We start from the raw sequence: 27,903 nt of genomic DNA, 5'->3' as shown, positions 1-27,903 counted from the left end.
ATGCGGTAACCGGCAATTATATGAAAAGTGTATACTTCGTTCGATGGAATATCTTTTTATTATCAACTTACCTTCTATCTCCTTTTTTTCTTTCATTTCTGTACTCGCCAAAAAGGTTGCGGCCATGTTTTTGACAGAACGATACGGTGCTCTTGTCAGAAGTATAAAATTTCGACGGTGAGCGGAAAAGTTGTGGTATTCGCCCTATCATCGAGAATGTGAACCTCTTAGCGCATTTGCAATATCGATGAGAGGACTTTAAAGCAGTAAAATTCTCATTAAATCAATACATATTTGTGTATATGAGTTCGTGTCAAACTGGAGGCGTGTATGTGGGCAAATACATGTTTTCATAACGATTCCATCATTTTAGGGTAGGTTCGTCAACGAACTAATGAGATCATGAACTATTTGTACTATGAACAAGAAACTTTCCCCTTTATTACTGATGTTCAGTGTATAAAATCTACAAAAAATGTAACACATATTAGTCTTTATTTTTAAAAAGTTAACAAAAAGTTTACAATATAATCGGATGAAGCAAAACAAAAAAAATGAGCGAAAACTCAACATGGAATACCAAAAAAAGTTATAGGTCCGCTTCAAAATTAGGGACGGTCGGGTGAGTGGATCTAACAGCCTGCATATGGAATTTCATCATTATAACATTGATACAGATACATATCTCTTTGAAAGAGAAGTATGCATCGTTTAATACATTTCAATATTAAGAGACAAATACTTTTGACATGTCCCTTTAACAAGTTGTTGACACTAATGCGAATCACGTGACTTTGATAGGAGCCACTGAATCTGACTCAACGCGCGGAGATTGTATAAAGCAGACGACATTTACACAAGCGTGGACAGAAAGTTGCTTAACGTCGACAAGTTGTGCGCAAGATTTAATACATTAACATTTGTGAATAAATTTTGATCTCGGGATTTTAGTAAGTGTAAAATGGCGACACGTGCAACAAAATCAGGATTTGCGGCAGAGGCACAGGACAAGGTACGAGTTAAAATACATGATCGTATTCAGTTACATACTTTGATTACTTTTGATTACTTTTGTTTATGTGATTGGTCACAGTTTGTATGTTGACGCATTCCTCTTTCATTATTTTACGCCGGGGGCATGTCGCTATCTAATTAAATTATGCTTCTCGTATAAATTATATATGCTATATTTTGTATGTGCTGTATTTTTTTCTTTACCTGAGTATTGATCAGTGATCCAACGTTGAGATGACCATTATGTAGTTATCAAAAAATAACTTACATACAGCTATTGAATTGTCGTTAACATTACTAATTTATCGCAATCAATCGTCTGCTTTGGACAGTATATGTCACAGTAATCTTGCTCTCACCACATACAATTTACATGCAACTTTTTATGTTGTTACATTTGGTCCTGCGAATGGGTCGAGTAGTCAACTTTGGATGCCATGCGAAATAAATGTGCGGTCGTATTTTTGTCCCCAACTGAAACGATTCGCATGTTGTTAGAAATGTTATACCGTTTGTTTAATAATGTTGTCTTTTTGCACCATAAATCAAACTAATTCCTAAATGTGACTACGCAACCTTGTTTATATTGTTGCCGCAAATAGAAGTCATTGAATTTCAAATTTGGACGTCGAAAAAATAACACTCAACCTTTTTATTTTCCATGCCATTACAAGCAATCCCTGGGTATGCGATGGTGAACAGATAGTTTTAACCCATTTGTGCGTAGCGTCTAGAAAAAAGGCCTTGGCAAACAGCGTAGACCCAGATGAGACGCCGCATGATGCGATGTCTCATCAGGGTCTGCGCTGTTTTCTTAAAGGAATTTCTTTAAGAAATATTCTATATATAGAACTAAATATACTAGACATCCCTAATTTTGAATATAAACTGATCCAATTTAGAAGGATGGGAGAGTCCACTAGGCATAAATGGGTTAATTGCGTTTGCGTTCAAATATTGGAGCTGATATCGACCATGGCCTCAACAAGAATATACTAGTAACTCAAGATATGGGCGTTGCCAGGAAACAGTTCAAATTGACTGCTTGGATTCTCTTGTTCAGACATTGTTTAGACTGAGTTCATAAATCAATCGAGACGATGCCGGCAGACGAAAGATATGATAAGCTGAACATTATTTTCCACCAAACGGCATAACAATCGATCTTTCAATATCATATGATGTATAAACGTAGGATGGTTTGCAGGTCTGTATTACGTTATTGACCAGTCCATCGCAGTAACCATTATGTACACCTTTGGCTGCATCATGTAGTTTGTGCATGCTCGTTTGCAAAACTCGCATCTGTTAGAGAATACATGGGCTGAATTTGACCTTTGCACTTTTAAGTGTTAGTAAAACTTACCAATCCAATCCATGTTGCTGTAAAATGATATTATGTTATTCGACTTCGATCTGAACAGTGATAGCTATAAGGTGTAGAATTTAATGGAACATAATTCTGCATATTCCCTGCCAGATGTTACCAATACCATTTACGTGTCACATTTTTTACCTGCCCCTTATTTTAAATGCTCACATGTTGAAGTTATATGGCTCACCCAAAACGTTTCGAAGACGCTACGCCTATCCATCCGTACATTTCTATGCTAGCAACGCCTCTGGACATTCGCTATTTTCTGTCTGGATCGTGAAAGTCTGTTCCCCGTTAACAGAAATACTTCGTATATTGATCTAGTTAACGCCTATGATATCGCGTGAGGTGCTTAATTAATTAGTAATCGCTTTGATAATGCGTTAATTAATTCATCGAACACAGTTATTTCATACACTGTCGAATGTCAAGCAGTGACCTTGTCATATCTGCGAAACATTCGTTCAACGAAGACATTAGAAGGCTTAGGATGGGGTGTAAGTTGCACATTTAAAGGGCCCTATAAGCACAGTGAGTCGAATGCCAGTTCAATTTGACATGATTTTAAAGGACGCGTTATCGTTTTTATTTGACAATTTGTTTTATCTCATAGGTCGGTTGGAAGACACAATTTTGTAGATTTTACCTTTAAAAGCAAATAGCAATGGTGCAACATATTACCCAGATAATTTTGTTCATAGTATGAGTCGTGTTCTGAGAAAACTGGGCATAATGAATGTGCGTAAAGTGTCGTCCCATATTAGCCTGTGCAGTCCGCACAGGCTAATCAGGGACGACACTTTCCGCTATTACAATATTTTCTGTTTAAAGAAAGTATCTTCTTAGCAAAAATCCAGTTTATACGAAAGTGTCGTCCCTGATTAGCCTGTGCGGACTGCACAGGCTTATCTGGGACGACACTTTATGCTCATGCATTATGACCAGTTTTCTCAGAACACGACTCGTATGTAGCTATAGTGTAAATGAATTCTAATTACATCGACAGCTGTATAAATGTTGTGAAGTTAAATGCACAAATCCTTTAATAATTATCCTACATAAAAGGCCTGCCAGTGGGAAGCTTTACAGTCATGTCATTTGCGTATGTTTGATATTTATCAGGTGATATTTGTGAAAATCATGGGAAAGTGTGTTATGCAGTCGAGTGGAAACAACGTTACATCATACCGCAAGATTAACATTCGCTCACATACGAGTGATAGGCCGTTTTGTCTTTAAACTTTTAAAGAGATGAAATCTAATGTCTTCTAAACCTTGAACACATATGGTAGACATTGTTTGTATAAAGTTTGTTAGAATTGAATAGTTGAGTTTACCATGTTTGAGGTTAATGTATATTTTATTTGTTGGCTCGCGTACACTTTTGCATTTAAAACATATTTTACATCTACAGGTATGCACTATAAATTCAGTTTACATAAAAAAATGTTATATATTTGATGTGTGTACTTCATACCTCGTCAGTCTATCTGATTATGTTTTCCAAAACTATGAAAAATAAAGTAGTTTATAATGAATATTATCCAGTATTGTAATATATCAAATTTGTTGTTCGACCTTAATGTCACCCTCGTCCAAGATCATGGCTTAGTGCACAATGGCGGAATATTAGTGAACTAGGTACTCTGCAATATTAAAACAACTCGTGGTATGGTTGTGGCTGCGATCTAACAACCCTCATTTACATTAAATGTGGTTATTTACAAAACTTCGTCCAGTGCTGATTTTTTTTGCCTCAAAACGATATTTGCCCGCAAAGCTAATCGTTAAAAATATCTTCTTAAACAGGACGCTGTATCCAATGTAAAAGCAAAATAAAGCATGTGTACCTACACTAAATGTGTGTTATTTGTTCCGCAATGTACGTCAGTGAATAAAATTCCCATTAGTTTAATTCGCGGGTTTGGTCATTCATTCTACAGCAATACAGTTGTCAAATTGCATGCACATAGATAATACATGAGGAAATATTCGTCGAACCTCCAGACTGGCAGTATTCATAAACACAAACACTTAACAAGGGTCATGAAACACACATACCTTTCGTTTTTGGCTTCGTCTTGATAATTAAAACGCCATGCTTTCATTTATAAATGGTTATCTTTTGGGTGGGGTAGGGGTTCGATAGCATATTTTTTTCTCTGTTTTTAACAAAAAAAGTTCAATAGTTTGCGCAACGTCGCCGTATTCGCTGTTCGGTTTATATGTAATATCTTCTTGTTTATCTACATTATTTGTTCGATAACAAACGATTTGTAGTGGGCCCTTGTATATTGTGACCACCGTAAACATGATGTTCGATGAAGTTAGAATTGTTGCAAAGAAAGTTGGAAACATGTTTGCCAACAAAACCATTCTTGTGTATAACATCTTTCTTTACTTTACAAAATTGAGTATCATTATTTATCTGATTTACAAGCAAAATTGTAAATAACACGTTCTTTCGTGTCAACGAAAAGTACGATTAGACAGGTTTGAGGTTTGATACATTCAGGGCATTCGCAGTGTAGCACATTAATTAAGTGCAAATGTAAATGATTCAGGTTTGATTTCATTACTGAACCTAACGAACTGAGAGCATATTTTACAAACCACAGAAGCTGTGGCGTGTGGTTAAACAATGAAATACATACATATGAGCCGCGCTCTATAGAAATGAGGTTTACTGCATGTGTGTAAACTGTTAAGTGTCGTCCCAGATGAGTCCACACAGGCTAATCAGGGACGACACTTTCCGGCTTAACTTGATTTTTGCTAAGAAGAGACTTTGTTTAAACGAAAATATCGTACAAGCGGAAAGTTTCGTCCCTGATACGCCTATGAGGACTGAACAGGCTAATTTGGGACGACACTTTACGCACATGCATTAAACCCCGTTTTCACAAAGCGCTGTCTATATTTGCACAACCAGAGAATGACTGAACGACTGTTTGTGAAAACTGCACATGCATCACAAAAGAATACGTTAAATTGATTGAAAAAGCATAAAACATTGATGACTTTCATTTTGCCTATGTTTTCAAAGTAATTCATATTTTATATCTATATTTATTGTACGTAGAAAGAAACAATCAAAGAGGAATAAATCTATATGTATTATTCATAAAAATTCTCTGATTATCCGCCTTGAAAGCACATGTAAAATACAGGCCTCACACGCAAATCAAGGATGATAATTTCCGCCTAGATTTTCGTTAAGAAGACACTTCCTTTAAACGATAAATACAATAACAGAGAAAGTGTCGTCCCAGATTAGACAGTGCGCAAAGGCATTACGCCCCGTTTACCCGGGGCACGGTTGTGAGTACATAACGTCATAATTTTGATATATTTTGTTATAATTAGGACGTTTTATACTCACTATGAATTTGTTCATTTTAATATCTCTTATTCTCTCTCTATACAATTGAGCAATATTGAAAATGGCATCTTAAAATGCATGAAAATGGAAAACGTATGTTCACGTACATATGAAGTTAGCATATAATTATTTTGTCGGTTGTTTGAAAGCATCTGAATTATTTTTGTAGCCAGGAAGCACCCTTTCGCGAAACAGGAATAGGCGCTCGATAGCAATGTTTTATTTATTTATTTTATTATTATTTTTTTTTTAGTTACCCGTTGTTTATAATAATGCATACTAAATCAATAAAAATCTCTACATATATATATGTACATAGTCGAACTATCTGTTTTTAAGAATACGTTTTGTCGGAAGATCTTTATTATACCCCCACAAACGAAGTTTAGGGGGGTATATAGGAGTGAGCATGTCTGTCGGGCTGTCGGTCGGTTGGTCGGTCTGTCTGTCTGTCGGTCCGTATTAAGTGTCCGCTCTCTAATTCAAGTTGTTTTCATCCGATCTTCACCAAACTTGGTCAGATGTTGTATCTAGATGATGTCTAGGTAAAGTTCGAATATGGGTCATGCCGGGTCACTTGTTTTAAACATTGATCATGGTGTCCGCTCTATAATTCAAGTAGTTTTCATCCGAGCTTCACCAAACTTGTTCAGAAGTTGTATCTAGATGATATCTAGGTCAAGTTCGAACATGGGTCACGACAGGTCAAAAACTAGGTCACGGGGTCACTTAGTGCGTTTTAAACATTGAGCATGGTGTCCGCTCTGTTATTCAAGTAGTTTTCATCCGATCTTTACCAAACTTGGTCAGAAGTTGTAGTAAGATGATGTCTAGGTCAGGTTTGAATATGGGTCATGCCGGGTCAAAAAACTAGATCACGAGGTCACTTAGTGCGTTTTAAACATTGAAGACAACATGCAAAATATTCTGTGTCCATGCGGCATGTGGGGGTATTCGTCACGTCTGTGACAAGCTCTAGTTGATTTTGTATGTGTATGCATTATAATAAACAACGGGTAACTTAAAAAATAAAAATAAATAAATACATAAATAATAAAAAACACATTGCCATCGAACGCTTATGGAAACAGGCGCTGTTCTAACACACAATATCTACAGACATTATGCAATATAATTAAAAGAAACACAACATTGTACCGATTAATAATAACTCTCAACCACTCGGAAGAAATGAACAGATTGTTGTTTTTTTCAATAAAAAAATAAGATTAACATAAACACAAATCGATCATGTTTGTAATTCGTGACTAAAAGTTCGCTTGTAGTTGCTTTGATTTTTAAAAATAAAACATTTGCTTTAAATTCATGGTATGTTTACATATATTACTCATCGTGACAAGGTTGAATAAATCGAGGCAAACGCAGACTTGTTATTCACTTTCAAAACCGATAAATCACGAAGCGATAAAACTCGAACGCGATGAATGCAGTTTCTCCTAATAAGGAAATCTTTATGTGACGTCATTAAGTAAACACGATACCTTGTCCTTCCCATGTAACTCCATATCATATTAATGTCCAACCCAAACAAGACACAAAGTGTTTTTGTCCCGACGGAATTTCTTTATGATAGATGTTTTAATGCGTTTTTTTTTGCCTTCATACTACATGTAGTAATAACAAATGATGCGGATTCGAGCTATTTATAAGAAAAAGTACTACATATAGGGTAGCATCACTCGTCAATAGTCGACTTCAGAGTCAAACAATTTGTTCTAGTATTTAACTATTTATGAAGATGAGTAGCATTTTTTTTTACTAATTAATTCATCGTTGGAACCGCAAATATTTCAACTATATTATATTATTATGAACACCTTAAACCGGAAACAACAATTATCAAAATCAAAACAAATAATGTGGAACACAGGTGGTTAGCGTGTGGCTATGCTATTAATTAGTGAAAACATCATTTTGAATGATAAATAATCATATTATAACAAAAAATTAACTTTTCTGAAAAAAAAAAATTTCACTATCAAATATATATATATATTTGATAGTGAAATATTTTTTTTCAGAAAAGTTAATTTTTCGTTATAATATGATTATTTATCATTCAAAATGATGTTTTCACTAATTAATATCATAGCCACACGCTAACCACCTGTGATGTGGAAGGCGTTGACAAAAGTTGTTTGTTTCCTCTAACCTGGCCGACCATACACTTTGTTAAGGTATTCCAGGTTTGGTCATCGATCATAATGCATTTTCTCAATTCACTTAATGACTTAAAAGTTTGCGGTCTTATCAATAAATTAGTTAGGTTCAACAAAAGAAAGAATCTTACAATGACAAGTTTTCTCCATGTAAACGAATATTGCTATTAAATTGAGAATCGTTAAACGGTATTAACGAAAAATGGTTTGCCAGCATTATGTTTCTTGGCGATGTTAGTTGAAACAAATGCCGTTTTGAGGCTTGAACAGGGACCTATACAAACATTGTATAGGTCCATGGCTTGAGCTAGCGCATACAAACCACAGGCACTCGGCATTAGCTACTACCCTCCCCCAGCTGCTACCCCCTTCCTAAACTCTCAAAATTGTCCATTAGTAATACAGCATAACATGACAAAAAGAGTTCGTCGATTTTTTTTCTTTTATATTTTTTTTGACAAACTTTTTTGTCATGTTATTTGTATAACTAATGTACAATTTTGAGTTTTTTGGGGGAGGGGGGGAATAGTGTTCAAAACCTTAATTAAACATCATCAAAATTGTTTACATAACAATTTTCGTGCGCTTAGATTTTACCGCGCCCAGATTAACCAATTGTTGAAAGGAATGCCAATCACGTGACCTATTTACGAGCTGCTAAATCTGACTCAACGAAAGGAGAGTTTATAAAGCAGACGACGTTTATACTAGGCTTGGACTAAAAAGTGTTTACCGTCTGGAAGTCGTGTGGAAGGGTTGATATTAGCACTTGTGAATACATTTCGATCTCAGGATTTTAGTAACTGTAAAATGGCAACTCGTGCAACAAAATCGGGATTTGCGGCAGAAGCTCAGGCAAAGGCAGAATTAATTGATTATCGTATTCAGATACATTACACTGATAACATATATTACTCTTTCATCATTTAACATCCGGGGCGTTTTCCTACCTATAAAAATTGTTTACTGTATTCTTTCTAGCATAACGAATAAAATGATACATTTCGTCACTATTTTGTATGTACTTTTTTTGTAGGTAAATTATTGCATACATGACTAATGTATCGCAATCGTTCGCCCTATGTGTAGAGTATATGTCACAATATGTGATACAAATGTAAACGTGTAATCAACGCTTAAATCAACATGCAACTGTGACAGTCCGTGCATTGAATGGACTAAAAGGTCAAGTTTGCATTACATGCGTCCTCTTCTGTTTAAACTAAAACTGCCATTGCGGGAAAATACATATATAATAGACCAGCAGCTGTTGGCTATGTGTTTTCCACCAGAACACATACAATCATGCCTATATGAGTATTGGCTACTTTAATCTTGCATATATGTTTATTTACATGTTTTAATTTGGAGACATACACGATACTACTACTACTACTGCTACTGCGGCTGCTACTGCTGCTTCTACTACAACTACTGCTACTTCTACTACTACTTCTACTACTTACTACTACTACTACTACTACTACTACTACTACTACTACTACTACTACTACTACTACTACTGATACTGCGGCTGCTACTGCTGCTTCTACTACAACTACTGCTACTTCTACTACTACTTCTACTACTTACTACTACTACTACTACTACTACTACTACTACTACTACTACTACTACTACTGCGGCTGCTGCTGCTTCTACTACAACTACTACTTCTACTACTTCTACTACTACTACTTACTACTACTACTACTACTACTACTACTACTACTACTACTACTACTACACTACTACTACTACTACTACTACTACTACTACTACTACTACTACTACTACTACTACTACTTCTGCAACTACTACTTCTTCTGCAACTTACTACTACTACTACTACTACTACTACTACTACTACTACTACTACTTCTACTACTACTACTACTACTACTACTACACTACTACTACTACTACTACTACTACTACTTCTACTACTACTACTACTACTTCTACTACTACTACTACTACTACTACTACTACTACTACTACTACTACTACTACTACAACTACTACTACTACTTCTACTACTACTACTACTACTACTACTACTACTACTACTACTACTACTACTACTACTTCTACTACTACTACTACTACTACTACTACTACTACTACTACTACTACTACTACTACTACTACTACCACTACTACTACTACTATAACTACTACTTTTTCAGTTTCTTCTGCTACGTCTGCTGTTGCTGTTACATCCACTGTACCGATACTTAAGTTACTATTCATGGTACAACTTAAGTGAACTGTACCATAAATGCACTACTATAAACACAACTGTTGAATGTTTTTGTCAACAGTTACTTTTTATAAAACTAATTATGTTTTATTAACATTCAAATCTACTTCGGACATTTAACCACCGCCCAAATATCGAACTTTCATGAATATTTAGAGACGTGCACATATTTCTATAGGATCGGTTTATTCCTTTAAAGAACTTTTCCCCGTTCTGAATATTTTAATTAAACACATCCGACTGCCCTTGATACGAGACTCCTGGGGCGTACATGGGGCGCACAGGGGTACACTAGTTAAACGGTGAGGAATTTCATTTAATCTCGTCTAAAGCCAAGAATTTAATGATATCTCATGCAAGTTAAGTGGTTTTATCTGATATTTATCTTCAGGGACAAAACAGGTTATAAATCGTTCTCCGTTTACACGGGTTATCAGCAAACTGGGCAGACTGTTTTTATTTTGTTATGAGTTTTCGCAAAACGAGAGTGGTCGAAATGTATGACATAATGTATTGGAACTGTATAAAACGAAGGGTACGCGCTACGAATATGTATGTTATCCACGCTCTGTGAAAACGAGGCCTAATGCATGTGCGTAAAACGTCGTCTTAGATTAGCTTGTGAAGTTCCGGTTTTATGGAAATTTGCATTGAAAGGAAGTCTCTTCTTAGCGAAAATCCAGTTTTTTCGTAAAGTTGTGCCTTATAAGATTTTGAGGCCAAAGGCTTATGTTTGACAAAACTTTACGCACAGTCGCACACTTTACTACGCACAGTCGCACACTTTACTACGCACAGTCGCACACTTTACTACGCACAGTCGCACACTTTACTACGCACAGTCGCACACTTTACTACGCACAGTCGCACACTTTACTACGCACAGTCGCACACTTTACTACGCACAGTCACACACTTTACTACGCACAGTCGCACACTTTACTACGCACAGTCGCACATACATGTAGCCCCATATGATACTACGCACAGTCGCACACTTTACTACGCACAGTCGCACATACATGTAGCCCCATATGATACTACGCACAGTCGCACATACATGTAGCCCCATTACTACGCACAGTCGCACATACATTTAGCCCCATACTACGCACAGTCGCACATACATGTAGCCCCATTACTACGCACAGTCGCACATACATTTAGCCCCATACTTTACGCACAGTCGCACATACATGTAGCCCCATTTTACGCACAGTCGCACATACATGTAGCCCCATTTTACGCACAGTCGCACATACATGTAGCCCCATTTTCCCAGAGCGAGACGCAAATGCTTTTAGTTGGTAAAGACCCAACCTGTAGTAAACCTTCATACAACATCACACCAGAGTGATGGTATAAAGCAACATAAAATAATGGTAATAAAGGACCATAATTTATGAACCCCGTAAGAAAATGGAGTTGAGGGCTGTCTACTTACGAACGGATCAAGTGGGAAAACGATATTTTTCAGATAATTATAACCTTATACGAAACTGTCGTACGCACAAAGAATTAAAACACAGCGCTGGCCTGTGAATCTGAAACTTACACCGCATCAATACTTTCTTTGTTGGGCGTGTTATACATGTTATTGTTTGATACACACAACAATCGTATTTTTTTGGACAGCGGGCTGTTGAAAGATCTATTAGTTTCCTGTCGATCTAGTACAAGGACATGCACTCAACAAAACGGAAGTTTACAACCTTTTTTCGGCTTGCCCATACTGATAAAAAAATTATTGTGAGCCTCGCTCTGTGAAAACGGGATTTAATGCACACATGCTTAATGTGGCGTCTTAGATTTGCCGTCAGAGACGGAAAGTGTCGTCCTTGATTTGCCTGTGCGGACTGTAAAGGCTTATCTGGGACGACACCTCGCGCAAATGCATTAAGTCCCGTTTTCCCAGAGCGAGACTCAAATAAATGTATATTGACAAAATGCTATGCACGTGACTCATCGAAAAAAAGAGAGCGTCGTTTGGAAACATTTCAAATATTTACTGGCTCGCATGAGTAGCGTATATTCATGTCATTTAATACGGGAAGATATCACACGTGGCTCAAGTCTCGTATAATTCAAGATACGGGCTTTACCAGACACCGTGCTGAGTATTTCAGATCCTCTTAAAACATGATCTTGTTTTTCGCCAGACATTGATTAGACTGGGTCTCTTAAGCACTCGATACGAAGCCCGTCGGTGAACGAAATAGTAAACTGCCATCCTAGCAGCATATCGAGCTTTCAATCGGCCCCTCAATATCGGATGATTCCCTCGATATCGGATGATTTATGAAGCATAGCATGCTTTGCAAGTCAGCATTATTTTATTGACTATTGCAAACATCGTTCAGTATTACATAAGCGGCGTTCTACAGTATGCTCCTTGGCACACTAGCCGCGTCATGCGAAAACGGGTCTAACACTGTATGCACCCGCGCAGTCTGGCCTGGAGCTACGCTGTCCGCAAATTAGACCGCGAAACTTCACGCGACCTTATAACGCACGGTGTAGCTCCAGATCAGATTGCGCGACTGCGCTGTCTCGTCTGTAGCTACGCTGGTCGTTTATGGTATAAGACCCATTTTTGCATGACATGGCTAAATTTTACATCAACGCAGTTGAAGAATTGTAGATGCACACGTTGAATTCTAATTCTCGATTCAAGTACCGCCAATGGACAGCCGTTATTTTCTGTCTGTCTCATGACACTGTACTTACTTCCTGTACAGAGCATTGTATTGATTAACGATCTAACTAACGCCTATGTGTCAACTGTTCGCTCATAATAAATTAGTCATCGCTTTAGTATTAGGCCCACTTGTACTTAACAGCTCATTGTACATACTGCGTGCTTGTATGGTTTCAAGTCTACGAATGCCCTGTAATATCTGCATTTGCATGCTCAACATTCATGAAAAGCAGGCTCTAGTAGGTCAACAATGTAAGTTTTATACCGAAACACAGAAATTCGGAACCTTTGATATAAAATTCATGGTGGTCATGTTTTCCATTTTCTTGATATTAGGCGTGTCTGACAGGTCGGTTGGAATAAAAACTGTTGTTTTTGTAACTTGTAAAAGCAACTGACGAACGATGTACCCTTTCTTAGATACGTTTGTTCAGAGTCAGTTACTACGTGGTTTATAGCAATGCTAATGCATCGACAGCTGTATAAATGTTGTGAAGTTAAATGCACAAATCGTTTACCAATTATCTTACATGAAAGGCTTTCAGTCGTTAGCTTTGCAGTCAAACCATTTGCGAATGCTTGATATTCATCAGGTGATTTTTGTGATAATCCTTTTTAAGAGTGTTATGCAGTCGAGTGGAAACATAAAAATAGCATATAAGCTCTAAACAGCCAGAATGTATCATCCATATCTGTGCATATAAGGGTGAAGGGCCTTCTGCCTTTTACGTTTAAATATATAAAACATGTTCAGGTATGTCGGATGTCTGTAAACGCGTACATACCTCTATACAGAGTATGAATATTGAAATTAATATATTCTGATATATAGCAGTTGGCTCGCGTACAGAAGTTGCATTTAAAACAGCGTTTTTATCGACAGACACGTCATTAAAAAGCAGTTTGCGTAAAGATCAGTTTCTAAAGAATGTAATGTGCAAAATGCCATTACAGTTTATCAGAGATCGACTTCAAAAATGATGTAAATGTTGAACACAAACTTTCGTCTTAAAAACTTGCATCTACTAGTATATAGAATACAACGTTAGAATATCTAAGAATGTCTGCAAGTCTTGTTAAACAGAAAAATACGATAAAGTACTGTAATAGTTTTGAGGACGTAACCTGTACAATAAAAACATTACAATTGGACACTTATGAATAACGCTTGTGTTAATAAAAAAGTTCCACTGGAACAGGCAACATTTTAGTTGTATTTGGTGTTAGCTTATAAATGAGAGGCGAATACGGGTTCTACGCCTTATGCGACCAGCGTAGCTCCAGACGAGCCTGCGCCATCTGGCCTGGAGCTACACTGTCGCTGTAAAGTCAAGGGGGCCACACTGTCCGCTATCAAGCAAGATCATGCAAGGTTTCATGGTCTCATTGGAGGATAGGGTAGATCCTGACCAGACTGTGCGAATGCGCAGGCCGGTCAGGAGCTACACTGGTCACACTTAGCATAAGACCCATGTTCGCATGAAGCGAGTAATAGATGTAGATGATTCTGCAAATATGAAGAACATTGTCCGAATTGTTGTCACGTAATGTAGAAATACTCAGTAATTCAGTGTTGTGAGCAACATATGCGCAAAAGGATAGGGAATAGTTCGATGCTCTTACTATATCGTATCACAATCGTGGAATTACTACAAACGTCTTGATAGGATTTGAAAGTCACCGTATTGATTGCGAAACGTTATGAATTAATCTTACATAGACCACAATATTGAACTTGCATATTATTATATACCAAAGTATTTGAGTAAACACAAGCATATAGTACATCGGTCGTTACTGTAATGATAATGCCCCGAGTTATTTAGCTTTTAAATACCAAAGGATACTGATCTACAATTTCTTAACGGTGTGGTGGTTTCAATCGGATACATTGGTTAGTAAAATAAATGTTTTCGTGCTCGATTAAGAAATTGTTATTTCGTTATACACCGAACACGAAGTTTGAGAAGGGGTATATAGTAGTCATATTGTCGGTTGGTCGGTCGGTTTTTCGGTTTATTCGCATAACCTGTTATAAGTTTGCAGATTGAACTTTGCTCAAGTGATTGAATGAAACCTGAAATGAATCATAATCATGCAACGTAGACGTGCAGAAATCCATTTGAGCCGCGCTATAAATTATGTGAAAAGGGGTATAATGAGTGTCCGCAATGCTAATCAGGGACGACACTTTTTTCGCCTAAATTTGATTTTTGCTAAGAAGAAACTTTCTAGAAACGATCAACATCATAAAAGCGGAAAGTGTCGTCTCTGATTAGCAGGCTGCACAGGCTAATCTGGGACGACACTTAACGCACATGCATTAAACCCCTTTTTTCACACAGCACGGCCCAGTTTCATACCCCGTGTTTCTGAGTCATGTGCCATTGAACGTAGCAATTTGTATGGCAGAAGCATGACATGTTAGAAGTGATTGAGCGAACTCCATTTCTCAAGCGATTTATTTGAACATTTAACCCTCTTATAAATAAACGGATTGTTTGTGTTTTAAAATACTGGATAAAAATATTACAATCTGATGATGTTAAATATATTAAAATTGTTTATAATATGTTAGTACATGATCTCGAAATGTATCCCGAAAACAATTCTTGGGTAAAATCTGTTAAACATCTATTAAATACACTAGGTTTTGGTGATGCATGGTTTTTTCAGGGAGTTGGAGACGTTAATTGTTTTATATCCATTGTTAAACAACGCACATCTGATATATACGTTCAGAATTGGATAACCGAGTTACAACAAACGACAAGGGGTAAAAATTATTGTATTTACGGAATTTTTAGATTTCAGCCTTATCTCAATGTTGTAAATATTTCAAAATTAAGATTCGAATTTACGCGTTTACGAGTATCTGCTCACAGACTTGAAGTCGAAGCAGGGCGATGGCACAAGCCTGAAAAGACACCGTATGAAAACAGAAAATGTAAACACTGTAACGTTCTTGAAGATGAGTTCCATTTCTTACTCGAATGTCCAGTTTTTAATAGTCTTAGAAAACAATATATACGTAGATATTATTGGAATCGCACAAATATGATAAAATTTATCGAACTTTTACAAACTGACAACGCTAAAACAATTAAAAATCTTGCAACATTTATTTTTAACGCAGCTAAATTGAGAACTGAATTATATTATCAATAGCCTCTCTCCACATATTACTGTCTATGTGTTGTCAATCAATAAAAAATATATGTTTTCACATTGTTAGAACATTCAAGTTTATTTTGAATACGATAAGACTTTACAATATGCATATTATATAATTACCTTAATATATAAATGTTCAAAATATTTGTTTATTTTGAATATGAATGTCTTTAGAGTTGCCAATTCTTTCGTTACAAATTGTTGACTTATATTGCCTAAAATAGTATATATATATATATACCTGTATGTCATTGACCACGGTTTATATGTTTGTGTACTCATGGGCTTAAAGCCTAATGTATTCTGAAATAAAACCATATTTAATACGTCATCAGCATGAGGTGCAAATGTAAAACACACTTTTTGTTCTCACCAAGTGAGCCACGTGTTCCTGCGTTATGTGCTCTTGAACTTGGCCATGGGCATGGCTGATGCGCCTATGACAAGCGACACTTGGCTTTTTTTAGTCACAAAGGTCTGTTTATAGTGCAAAGGGTTTAATTGTATACATATTTTCTTTAATAAAAACAATTATTTTTACATGTACCATCTTTTCCTCGTTGCATATTTGCTGATGTTAACCTTTATAAAACGTAACATTGAATGGTATTTTGGATATAAAACCGAGATTGACACCGTGTTTTCATAAGGCCAACGATTTATAATTGTTCAATTGTATACGAACGGTCAACCGGAGTGCATGTCGGAACATTTTACACATGCTTTCTTGAAACCGCCAATAGCTTTTATGTGTAAGTTGTAGTGGTGCTGCATATACATTAGTATATGATTTGAACCGTGCCCTCGAATAACGGGACTTAATGCATGAGCCTTAAGTGTCGTCACAGATTAGCTTGTGAAGTCCGCCTTTTCCACACACACTGGATTTTCGTTTAGAAGTGGTTGCTTTTAAACGAAAAACTCGATAAAAACCGAAAGTTTCGTCCCTGATAAGCCCATACACAAGCGAATCTGGGGCGACACTGGACGCACATGCTTTAAGCCTGGTTTTCTCAGATACCGGCTCATTGTTTATTAGAAACTACAATCCCTTTATATACACTTCTTGAAGAAAAACTTAAGATTGATTTAAATTCCTGTCATTTAACTATGTAAAGATACAATTCTAACAGAACGCCTACGATAACCCCGGCACACACTTAAATGGACATTTTTATTAAGATAATAATTTAATTGTTAACATGTCTCGTTTGTAGCCCATTATCGCAATAAACGGTAACATTTATAAGTGCTAAATAAATACATTAACGGTAACATTCCAGCGTTCCTACTAAATCAGTGGGTAAGCGTATTCTACGCTTACGGCATTCGTAGCGAAGCTAATAAATCAGATTTAATTTATCGGGTTGGATTTCACCGCTGATTGTACGATCTAAGAACACTTAAGATGGCATGTTGCGTGTGATAAAAACGAACAATGTAGAATTTCATTCAAAGACACGAAATGAACATGAATAGCAACACAATGTCCAGCAGTAGCAGCAACACCGTCGATGTAAACAGCACGACCAATAACGAAGGTCAACAAAGTCCTCAAATAATGCGACCCAAAGGCATTGAGAGATTTTAACCCATTTATGCCTAGCGTCTAGAAAACAGGCCTTGGCAAACAGCGGAGACCCAGATGAGACGTCTCGTCAGGGTCTGCGCTGTTTGCTTAAAGGAATTTCTGTAAGAAATATTTTAAATATAGAAATAAATATACTAGACATCCCTAATTTTGGAAATTAACTGATCCAATTTAGAGGGATGGGATAGTCCACTAGGCATACATGTTAAAGCACGAACGAACAAGAACGTCAACGAAAACAGCAGCAGAAGCAGGAATCTTTACCTAGAAACGATATAGAAATTTAGCATTCAGGTTATAATATGAATCAAACAACTACGACCGAATCAGTGCAAATGTATGGGGAAACACAAGTCGCATACACTGTTCATTTAAATGTATGTGTATCGAACACTGCAAGTATTGTTGTTAGGTACAACCAAGCACGAGCGTCTATCAATCATCGATATATGTGGGAAATATTTAAACGATTAATTAAAATATGACGATGCAATGAAGCTTTGTATTTAGTGTGAACACCGTATGTATGACGTGTTCAAATGTCACAATTGCTTACTAAAGGCGTTGAAGGATAATATATAGGAACATATTCTGCGAAAACAAGGACATGCAGACAACAGTCGATGTATCAAAGTGGGTCATTAGAATCTCCGTGTGAAGGTCAAACGTGTGGTTATAAGACATCATTGTTTGTCTCATTCTTTGAAAGAACTTCATTTATTCACGTAGATCTACTGCAAGATATATTAACTAGTTTTACTGATGTTGATCACAAGCAAGACTATTATCTTTTCTGTTTTTCTTTTGTGGAGTATGGTAAATGTATCAGTATGTTTATAATTGTTTAAAAATAAGTGAACCATCTTTTTACTAAGAAAACAAGTACCGTGTTAAATAAATGATAAATACATGGAAAGCTTTCAATACTGTTTCATCGCTTTTTTTCGTTTGTTTTCATTGCATCATAATACTTATTTACTCGCATTTGTTTCACATTTTTGTGGCAGATATTGAACTAAAAGTTATGTAAACTTTTCACTAAAATATTTTGGAAAAAGGTTTGGTCTCTAAGATATTAAACAATTTACAAAATGTCTTTAATTCCGCCCTTACGCCATTCGAAATGTTAGTTTGATGTTAACAATTATTTATTTGCACTTTATCTTCTAGTATCATAATTTTCACAGTAAAATATGGTTAACATAAAAGGAACAGAGCGTTGTTCATCAGTTATTTTCAAATGCGGACCTTTATTGAAAGCAACGTACGTATTATTTGTCATGAATTCACATGGTCATTGTATGTTTTATGTAGTGTGCTAAATAATACACATTCTATACACTTAACCATTGTTCGTTTCTGATTGAATATGACCTAAAAAAGGAAGTGTTTCGCGTGAGAATGAGTGCTTTTTGATGACTATTATCCTGGCGAAATTTCATTCGATATTTCACGCATTTGCTTAAACACAATCGCCATTTTGTTAAGGTTGCCTTTTAACCGTTTGTAAACCGGAAGGAGCCTTCGTTTCCGACGATTGTTAATTTCCGACTGTACGAGTATACAGTCTCTCTTTATGTTAAATGAGATATTAGATGCCGGTGTTCGCGAACAAGCATTTATACAGTATGCACACATCAAGGTAACCTGCAGATATCTTTAGAATAAACATGTAAATGACACGACAAATTTTATGATCCCATGGGGTGACTTTGTATAATTTACAATATATCGGCGTCTTTATTATCTTCCTTGTGTTTGCAGAAAGAATAAACATGCGATGATCTTTACAATATTTTAATGTATCATACGCGCATTCCTGGTTGTTTTCTCAAACAGTGTAATATTCCTTTCTCCGCGCAGAATGCAGTGGGGGTCTGCATTTGTTTCGTTTTTTATTCAACAATATTTTTTTTCATCTAGATTTTTTTACACTTGAACATATTTTTTGAGGAAAATTAATAGAACTGTTTGTATTTTTAATGTTAGGATATCGTCGTGAGAAATTAAAATGAAATATGTTGTCCCCCCAAAACGAGCATTTTGTATCTCGTTAAATCTATGTTACCAGACTACATCTAGAGTTGAAATTTTGGTATTGTTATAAGGAACACTGATTTTGTATGGGTTACCTTTATTTGACAAAATATTCGTTGAATTTGAGTGTTTATGCGGCTAAAATGCTGCACGATTTCAAAGGAAATTTAATTCGCTATTAAAATGTTGAATTTCCGTTTACTAATTATTTAGAAGAATTTTGTCCGGTAGAGACGCGCCATGTGTATTTAATCAAGATATGTCTCCCTAAACCTTAAATAAATAGCATTTACTTCAGATGTCACAGCGGGTTTTAGAATGATTTATAACACTTTCGCGTTCGTGATACGACAGTACAGAGGGAGACACGAATTGTGTTAGTAACTTAAATATCCTTAATTCCCCGGTTATTGATCCGTTTATGAAAGAAAATAAATGAGAAAGTCTTCTTAATTTTTTAACTTGTAAATGTACAGAGATGCAGTATGTTCTATGTTTGTATGTTCGGTTTCATGTTCTATGTGGTATCTTTATACATAAATGGACGTCATAATTGCGGATACTCACACAACTTCGCTCGTTTTGAATGGTGAAGAATACCAAAAACACATGATTTCAGTATAAAACATTACTAAAGAAATCTGAGTATTAAGAAAAACCTACCGTGTTCATATTATTCAGCCAACAGAAGAAAACCTGCGTTATATGTACCTACATTTATTGCATAATTTACACGGATTTTATTACTATCCACACAATGTGTTTGTGTTACTTTATAATTATGTGACCTCAACACTTCATGGCTGATTGAGTCCCTTAACATACCTGCAATGTTGTGTGATAGTTCATGTCTGCTTGAAATAGGTATATCTGATGTGTTATATTTATTTTCGCGAAAGTACACTGCACGTCGAATTCCTGATAAGACAGTTACTGATAACCAGCCTGTGAACTTATTACCTCGTTTCACCCACGCTTAGACCCGGTCAACGAACATACTCGCCGTTTGCTTGTACATGAGCCGCGCTTTGGAAAAACGGGGCTTATGACATGTGCCTAAAGTGTCATCCCAGATAGACCTGTAAAGTCCACACATGCTAATCAGGGACGACAATCTCCGCTTTTCTGTATTGTTCATGTAATGGAAGTCTCTTTTTAGCGAAAATCCAGTTTATGCGGAAAGTTTCGTCCCTGATTAGCATGTGAGGAATGCGCCGTCTAATCTCGGAAGACACTTTACGCACAGGCTTCAAACCCTTGTATCCCATAGTAAGGGACGTACATCTTTATTCTCTCATGTGTACCTTACGCATATTTTCCTGTTTAATGTCAATGTCATTGGTAAACTGTTTCGCTTCCCTATATTTGGTAATGAAGGAACCTAAATATACGAGAATTAGTATCCTCAACTCGACGTTTTCTTCCTTTCTTTTGTTATAAACCTTTTAATTATTATCTTTCAACGATTTTGCAAATAAACGTTGTTCATATAATGTACGAAACTATTAAAAGTGATCTTTTTTGTTAAGTATACTGTTTGAAAATGAGCTTGACTTAGTTGCATGTCCTCACGACTTTGTATAGTATAGACAAAAAGAGCGGTATGATAAAATAATAGTCCAATAATAGTAGAACAGTTGGCAATATATTTATAGTTGAGCAGTTGACAATAATTTAACAGATATGTAATAATTGTATGCCCGTTTGTTTATATTACATCTAGACTATAACACTGAATATGTTTTAATTTATGAGAAAAAGCACTGGTATTTTGATAAAACTACTACCGGTATATACAGCGTGCAACCAGCTTAAATCAGGACGCCTATATATCTGTTAAGGACGAGCAAGATTTTTTTCTCGCCGCCCTCTAAACCCTTATACGATCTAATTATATTCATCGTGTTTGTTTGCTTATTGTGGAGGATATGGCCCCACCAAAAGCTCTTAAGAATGTATAAAATATAAGCACACACTTGATGTTGAATGCCGGGCCTAAACTCTTGAGGATTAACTGGATTTCAAGTGAGTTTATATCGATCCGGCATCGGGCGTTGATATTACTACAAGCGAATTGAAATGTAAATTAAGTAACAAGATATGAATTTATTGTTAAGGGCGTCACAGGGGTGTTGAGCTTTGTTTTTTTTATGGCTGACTGGTACGTCATTAAATGCGAAAGACACTATGTTGTGAAAGATATTTCGAAAAAAAACAACAGTCTATACTTCGCAACTGTGCACTGGGTAGTGCGCTAGTGGCAAATTTTAACTTAAAACATGTTATCCTTATCTATCTTATCTATACCGATTCAACATGCAGTAAAATAGCCAGGTTCATTTCTGACGCAGAATTGTTTTCAGACGTAGAGATCAGGTCATTTTTATATAGAATTTAGGCTAGATGCACGGATGACGTTTCTTTATTTATTTAATAGTATAGAGTAAATTTGACAAGGAGTCACATAAAGAGCGTTTAGTCCGATGGATTGTGCCACCTTAACTTGAAAAAAGTAATTCAGAATTTAGTATAAGCCATTAATAATAATTATAAGAGTTCATGTATGCCTAGAAATATAGTTAATGTAAACATTCATAAACAAGTGATGAACAAGTGCAGACACACATTAAGCTTCAAGCAGACGGTCCTTTTTTCAGCGGAAGGAGTGGCATGTGAACACTTTGTTGTAGACGAACGAAGCGAGACGCTCAAATTTTCTGTTTATCGATGCTGCAATCCTGTTTAAAATTGTTTTGATTGTGCGCGATTGCACAGTTTGTGCATGCCTTTTTCATGAAAACAAATCATGTGAACAAGTCATATGCCTTAAATTTGAATTCACTTCACGCCTACAAGTATAAGTGGTTATTTCAAGTATGAAGTTGTGGTTTTAGATTGCGATTAATGTTCTTCACCACTTAAAGCGACTTCTTCATCACTGAATTACTAGTATGTTCTCCAGTTAGTACGTAATTAACGTATGATTGCCCATATAACGAAATAACTTTGCACAGACTCAACAATTGTCATTGTAAAGGCGCAAAAAGAGCATATTAACATATTTATGGAAATGTGTTGTTTACGACATACTGTTTTGATAAGCCTGTGTGGCTTCTGGCGGTCACTCTTTAAGTATTCGCATATTTTAGACATAGGAACAAGAACATAACAAACCGCCAAAAAAATAAAAATAAAGCGGGCGCATTGTTTAAAATATTTAATTCGTTTTTGTATTGTTCCAGATCAACTCCAAGTATGACGCGGAGTTCGCCGCCTCCGTCATGGCCTGGGTTGACATGAGGTTAAAGCGGGGCGGACAACCGGGTATCAACACAAACGGCTCAATGGAAAACGTGTTCGAGACCCTCGGAGACGGATTTATCCTAGCCACGTAAGTAGGCGTGGGTTGGGGTGGGGCGGGGTCTTCGCCACTTATGTACGCGTGGTATGGGGTGGTTCGGGGTAATTGTTTGCACGTACGTGTCTTTTTACTAGCCGAGGTAAAATCTTTTAAGGAATATTTTCACAGTTGACTATAACAAACTGTCTCTAGAATCAATATTTTAATTTCAGGTTATTTAAGTTGCAATCAAACCTTCTCTTGAAAAATCCGGTGAAATCAACATATTTAATCAAAATTGTATTATCTTAGTTAAAAGGAGATGTCACAAGATGCGGTGTAGGTTTAATCCGGTCTTAATGTGAGATTGGATCATGCATACATGAGCCTCGCTCTGGGAAAACGGAGTCTAATGCATGTGCGGAAAGTATCGTCCCAGATTAGCTTATGAAGTCCGCACTTGCTTAAAGGGGCCTTTTCACAGATTTTGACATGTTTTGAAGTTTGTCATTAAATGCTTTATATTGATAAATGTAAACATTAAATTTTAAAATCTCCAGTAAAATATCAAAAATAAAATTTAAAAAGGGAAAAAAGTAGCCCGCGGCAGGGCTCGAACCAGTGACCCCCGGAATCCTGAAGCAAAAACGCATCAGCCAACTGAGCTATCCTGCCAAGCATACATAACATGCGTATTTTGTACCTTATATAAGCAATCTTCGTAGTTTCACAAATTTAAACGACAACAACAGAACTCTCCAAATTATTCAATCGTTTCGCGTTGCAACGCTTTATAATTTTTAGGTTTTTAAATCGTCAAAAGATGTATATAATGGCTATATTAGACCATGGCAAATGTTCAGTAATACTGTTACCTCACAAATATCATAACTAAACCGAAAATTTGCGAATCTGAAACAACTTTTTTCAATTTTGTCAATTAACCAAACCGTGAAAAGATCCCTTTAACAGTGACGACACTTTCCGCTTTGTACGCTATTTTTCGTTTAAAAAAGTCTCTTCTTAGCAAAAGTCTAGTTTGAGAAATTGTCATCTCAGATTAGCCTGTGCAGACTGCGGACTATTGACTGCACAGGCTAATCCGGGATGACATTTTACTCATATGCATTTAGCCCCCTTTTTCCAGAGCGCGGATCATACACATCTTAGCGCTCCGTAAATTTTGAAACGTTAACAAAGGTATTCATTGTGTTATGTTTACAAACTTGCCTGTTTGTTCTATATTCAGATTTAAGAGCATAAATCACTGAAGTGTATTTTAGATGCAAATGGCATGCACGCGTTGCATATATAGCACTCAGTGCGACCAACCGAAACAGACGTATAGATTGCTATAATAAGGTCTTACCACTAGCTAACTTGCCTTCTGCCACATAAAGTCAAAATCTAAGCGTAGCAGATGTTCTCACCGATGACTTGTTATTCTTGTTTCTTTAACTCATTTATGCCTAGTGGACTCTCCCATCCTTCTAAATTGGATCAATTTATTTCCAAAATTAGGGATGTCTAGTTTATTTATTTCTATATTTAGAATATTTCTTACAGAAATTCCTTGAAGCAAACAGCGTAGACCCTGATGAGACGCCGAATCATGAGGCGTCTCATCTGAGTCTACGCTGTTTGTCAAAGCCTTTTTTCTAGACACAAGGCATAAATGGTTTAAATAAGTTATATGCTTTTAATTTTGTTGTTAATAAACCATCTTTCGATGAACTGCCCAACGAAATCACGCGTTAAGTCTTCTCAAATTTCTTGCCATAAAAGGCAACAAGAACCAATTTTTATGCGTCATTTCATATCATAGCTGTGAAATATTTGCTGTTATTTTCCCGTGAACATGAGACGTTGCCTGTGGCGTGGAAGTTATTTTTCACAGCCCACATGTTTGTTTACATGTATATAGCCAAACTCGAGAGAACTAATTATTTCGTTTCGTCTTACCACTTGCGCCAATGACTAATGTGCAGATAGCGCGAAATGTCTGAATAATCATGCAGCAGCCGACATTTCCCAGGATCCATGGCTGATGACGTCATTGGGTGGACCCTTTCTTGGTTCAGGAGGCTTATGAGCTGTGCTTTATCGAGCGTTTGATCTAGTTTTAATACTGCAGATAATTTGAAGCCCCATTACATTCACATCATCAAGACATCAGACTTTGCAGAAATCATTTAAACGCGCTTGGTTGATAGTCTTACCGTAGATTGTACGTCATTGTATCATATTCGTTACATTTGCACGAGTCACAGATGTATGTTGAAGATGGCTTTTCTCGACGCCAGCGCTAATTTCACGTATACAATTTACGTCGTGGAATGGTGATATACATAATACATGTATTGACGCAATCATTATCACTTCATACCCATTACCACAAATTTTAGGAAAAAATGGGCTAAATGCATGTGCATAAAGTGTCGTCCCAGATAAACCTTTGAAGTCCACAAAGGCTAATCAGGGATGACATTTTCCGCTTGGCGTGTTTTCCTTTTTAGTAAGTCTCTTCTAAACGACAATCCAGTGTAGGCTGAACGTATCTTTTCTGACTTTGGGACGACACGTAACGCACATGCATTAAGCTCTGTTTTCCCAGAACGAGGCTTAATTTATCTCGCCACTTTCAGACTGATGAACATCCTCGGCGAGAACATCAAGAACGTTAAGCGGGAGAAGATGGCGTTCAAGAAGATGGAGCTGATAAGCCAGTTCCTGGCGGCCTGCGAGCGTTACGGCCTCCCCAAGACTGAGCTCTTCCAGACTGTGGACCTCTACGAGAAACAGAACCTCAACCAGGTCGTCCAATGCATCGCGGCGCTTGGTAGAAAGGTACGGGCTAGACTTTTATTCATTTGAGCATCGATCTGGCAAAATTAGGCGTAACGCATGTGCGTAAATATAAACTAATTTTATGGCGGCATGCAAACGCTCCAAAAAGTGCTGGACGAACATTAAGCGAAAATGTTGTGATTTCAGTTAATTTCAGCTGATATCTCTCATTATTTATTTCCGATGATATCTGCCATTTACCGACAGTTGTCTGATAAAATAAACATTTAAAAGTTATGTCCTCTAAGACTCCTCTTACACGGGCACTATAACTACATAAATTTTCCAAGTTATTGTAAGGGACGCTACTCAATATATTGAACTTAAGGAAGGCCCATATTTATTACGCTGCATAGACTCAATTTGTCGATATTATTTCATAGGTGTTAATAGTGAAACTTGCGACAAATGGGATTTTAAATAAGCACACTATTTTATCTAGTTTGAAGATTCTGTGAGATTTTCAAATCAAATGAAGATAAACAATGCGATAGCGGCGTGTGCCGCCCACTCTTCCTCACACACTGAATGCGCATTTAGTCTGCTCTGATAATGAAATTTAAGTGTAATTACTATTAATTAAATTAAAATTAAGGTATACGCATAGATTTATACAACGCATTCATTTGATTGTTTACTTCTCAGGCCCACACTAAAGACGGGTTGGGTTTCGGTCCCAAGGAGTCCGAACGACAGTCCCGTGAATGGACGGACGAACAGCTGAAGGCCGGACAGAACATCATTGGGCTACAGATGGGCTCAAACAAAGGCGCGAGTCAAGCCGGTCAAAACTTCGGCAAAGCCAGAATGATTGTGGACTAGACACCGACTTTAAGACTTCACATGTTATTTTTAGTAACGAACACTAATTGACAATTAGGGTCAATGAAGTGATTTGACCGTGTATCTTTCTCAAGGTCATCTGTTCAGGCTATTAAATATGAGTATGCAATATTCAAAATATAGTCATTATGTGCAAACAAAGGAGTGTCATGTAAAGGAATGCAATATATTTAAATTAATTGCCATTTGCGGAATTCACAACAGCTTGGGATTTTTTTGTTAATATGTGCATCCTTATCTGACAAAACGAAACTGTACAAAACTGTTAGTAACATATTTAATTTTTCACAAGGAGTTGTTGTAATAGGTGATTATATATATTGCTTTCAGTTGCTTTCCAATTTTGAAAATGTGCCTTTAAAAATTAATAATTATCAGGCGTTGATACCTTAAAGAATGCGTTTTGGGAACATGTTTAAGTGCTCACGAAGCTAGAGATACGCAATAGGTATGGTATTGTTAAATTTGTTTATGTTATGTTGTTTTTCTGATATGAGCATTTCGGGACCAGTTATCAAATGCTGTGTTTTTCACTGGTGGGACCAACAAATATACAGGACTATAAAGTTTCGAATCTCACATTACCTTTCACATTATTTTTGTCGCTGATTCGAAAAAAGCGCAATTCATTTCTGTCTCCAACACGCTAATATCACACAGTTCGGTTCTGCTTCAAAAAAGCAAACTACATTAGAAAAATAGAAATCACCACTTTAAAGGCAACCATATCTACCGTTACCTCAAATGTGTACAGTAATGGCAAATGAATGGAAATACACAAATCTTATATAAATCCCCATTATTCTTCAACGCTGCTCTTTAAAATCATTCAAACCAAAAATAGTTCATTATCCGCATTTCAATCAAGCTGGATTTACTTAAAAATATGTATGGTTATTCCGTATCTTACAACTTACTACAATGTCATATTTGTCTGGTTTCTCTGTTCATATGTCCATTTTTATTAAATGTTTTACTTTGTTTGTAATGATAAATTACGATTATTTCTTACAACTATGTAGTATGTATTTTTATTATACATGTTAACAAATACATACGAAATAAAATATGCAACATTGTAGGTCAGCGTTGTTTTCTCATTAATTTCATGTCATTTTTCGGTTGAAGCCTTTTGACTTGTATAATGTTTAATGCCAAT

The 27,903-nt window shown here is 36.4% G+C and overlaps 2 protein-coding genes across 4 annotated transcripts in view; one reads left to right on the top strand and one right to left on the bottom strand.

The window, feature by feature from the left end:
- The window catches only part of LOC127854008 (uncharacterized protein CXorf65 homolog), a 439,263-nt gene that overhangs the window by 21,129 nt on the left and 390,231 nt on the right, over positions 1-27,903 (bottom strand). The window lies entirely within an intron of this gene.
- On the top strand, positions 817-27,825 carry LOC127854009 (transgelin-2-like). 2 transcript variants are annotated; one of them, XM_052388916.1, is made up of 4 exons: positions 817-1,012; positions 22,957-23,105; positions 25,700-25,901; positions 26,547-27,825. In XM_052388916.1, the coding sequence occupies exons 1-4, from the start codon at positions 962-964 to the stop codon at positions 26,721-26,723; spliced, it is 579 nt and encodes a 192-aa protein (XP_052244876.1). In that variant the 5' UTR covers positions 817-961; the 3' UTR covers positions 26,724-27,825. The 2 variants fall into 2 exon arrangements, with proteins under 2 accessions (XP_052244876.1, XP_052244877.1); XM_052388917.1 differs by lacking the exon at positions 817-1,012 and adding an exon at positions 8,631-8,812.

The sequence above is a fragment of the Dreissena polymorpha genome, chromosome 12 (genome assembly GCF_020536995.1).
Source record: "Dreissena polymorpha isolate Duluth1 chromosome 12, UMN_Dpol_1.0, whole genome shotgun sequence".
NCBI classification, from domain to species: domain Eukaryota; kingdom Metazoa; phylum Mollusca; class Bivalvia; order Myida; family Dreissenidae; genus Dreissena; species Dreissena polymorpha.
This window is presented reverse-complemented; position numbering and strand designations above follow the sequence as displayed.

Bases quoted from the DNA above. Each gene is read 5' to 3' on its own strand.
- LOC127854009 (XM_052388916.1), top strand. From the start codon at position 962: ATGGCGACACGTGCAACAAAATCAGGATTTGCGGCAGAGGCACAGGAC. The intron at 1,013-22,956 runs GTACGAGTTAAA...GTATTGTTCCAG, and splicing joins CGGCAGAGGCACAGGACAAG to ATCAACTCCAAGTATGACGC. The intron at 23,106-25,699 runs GTAAGTAGGCGT...CGCCACTTTCAG, and splicing joins GACGGATTTATCCTAGCCAC to ACTGATGAACATCCTCGGCG.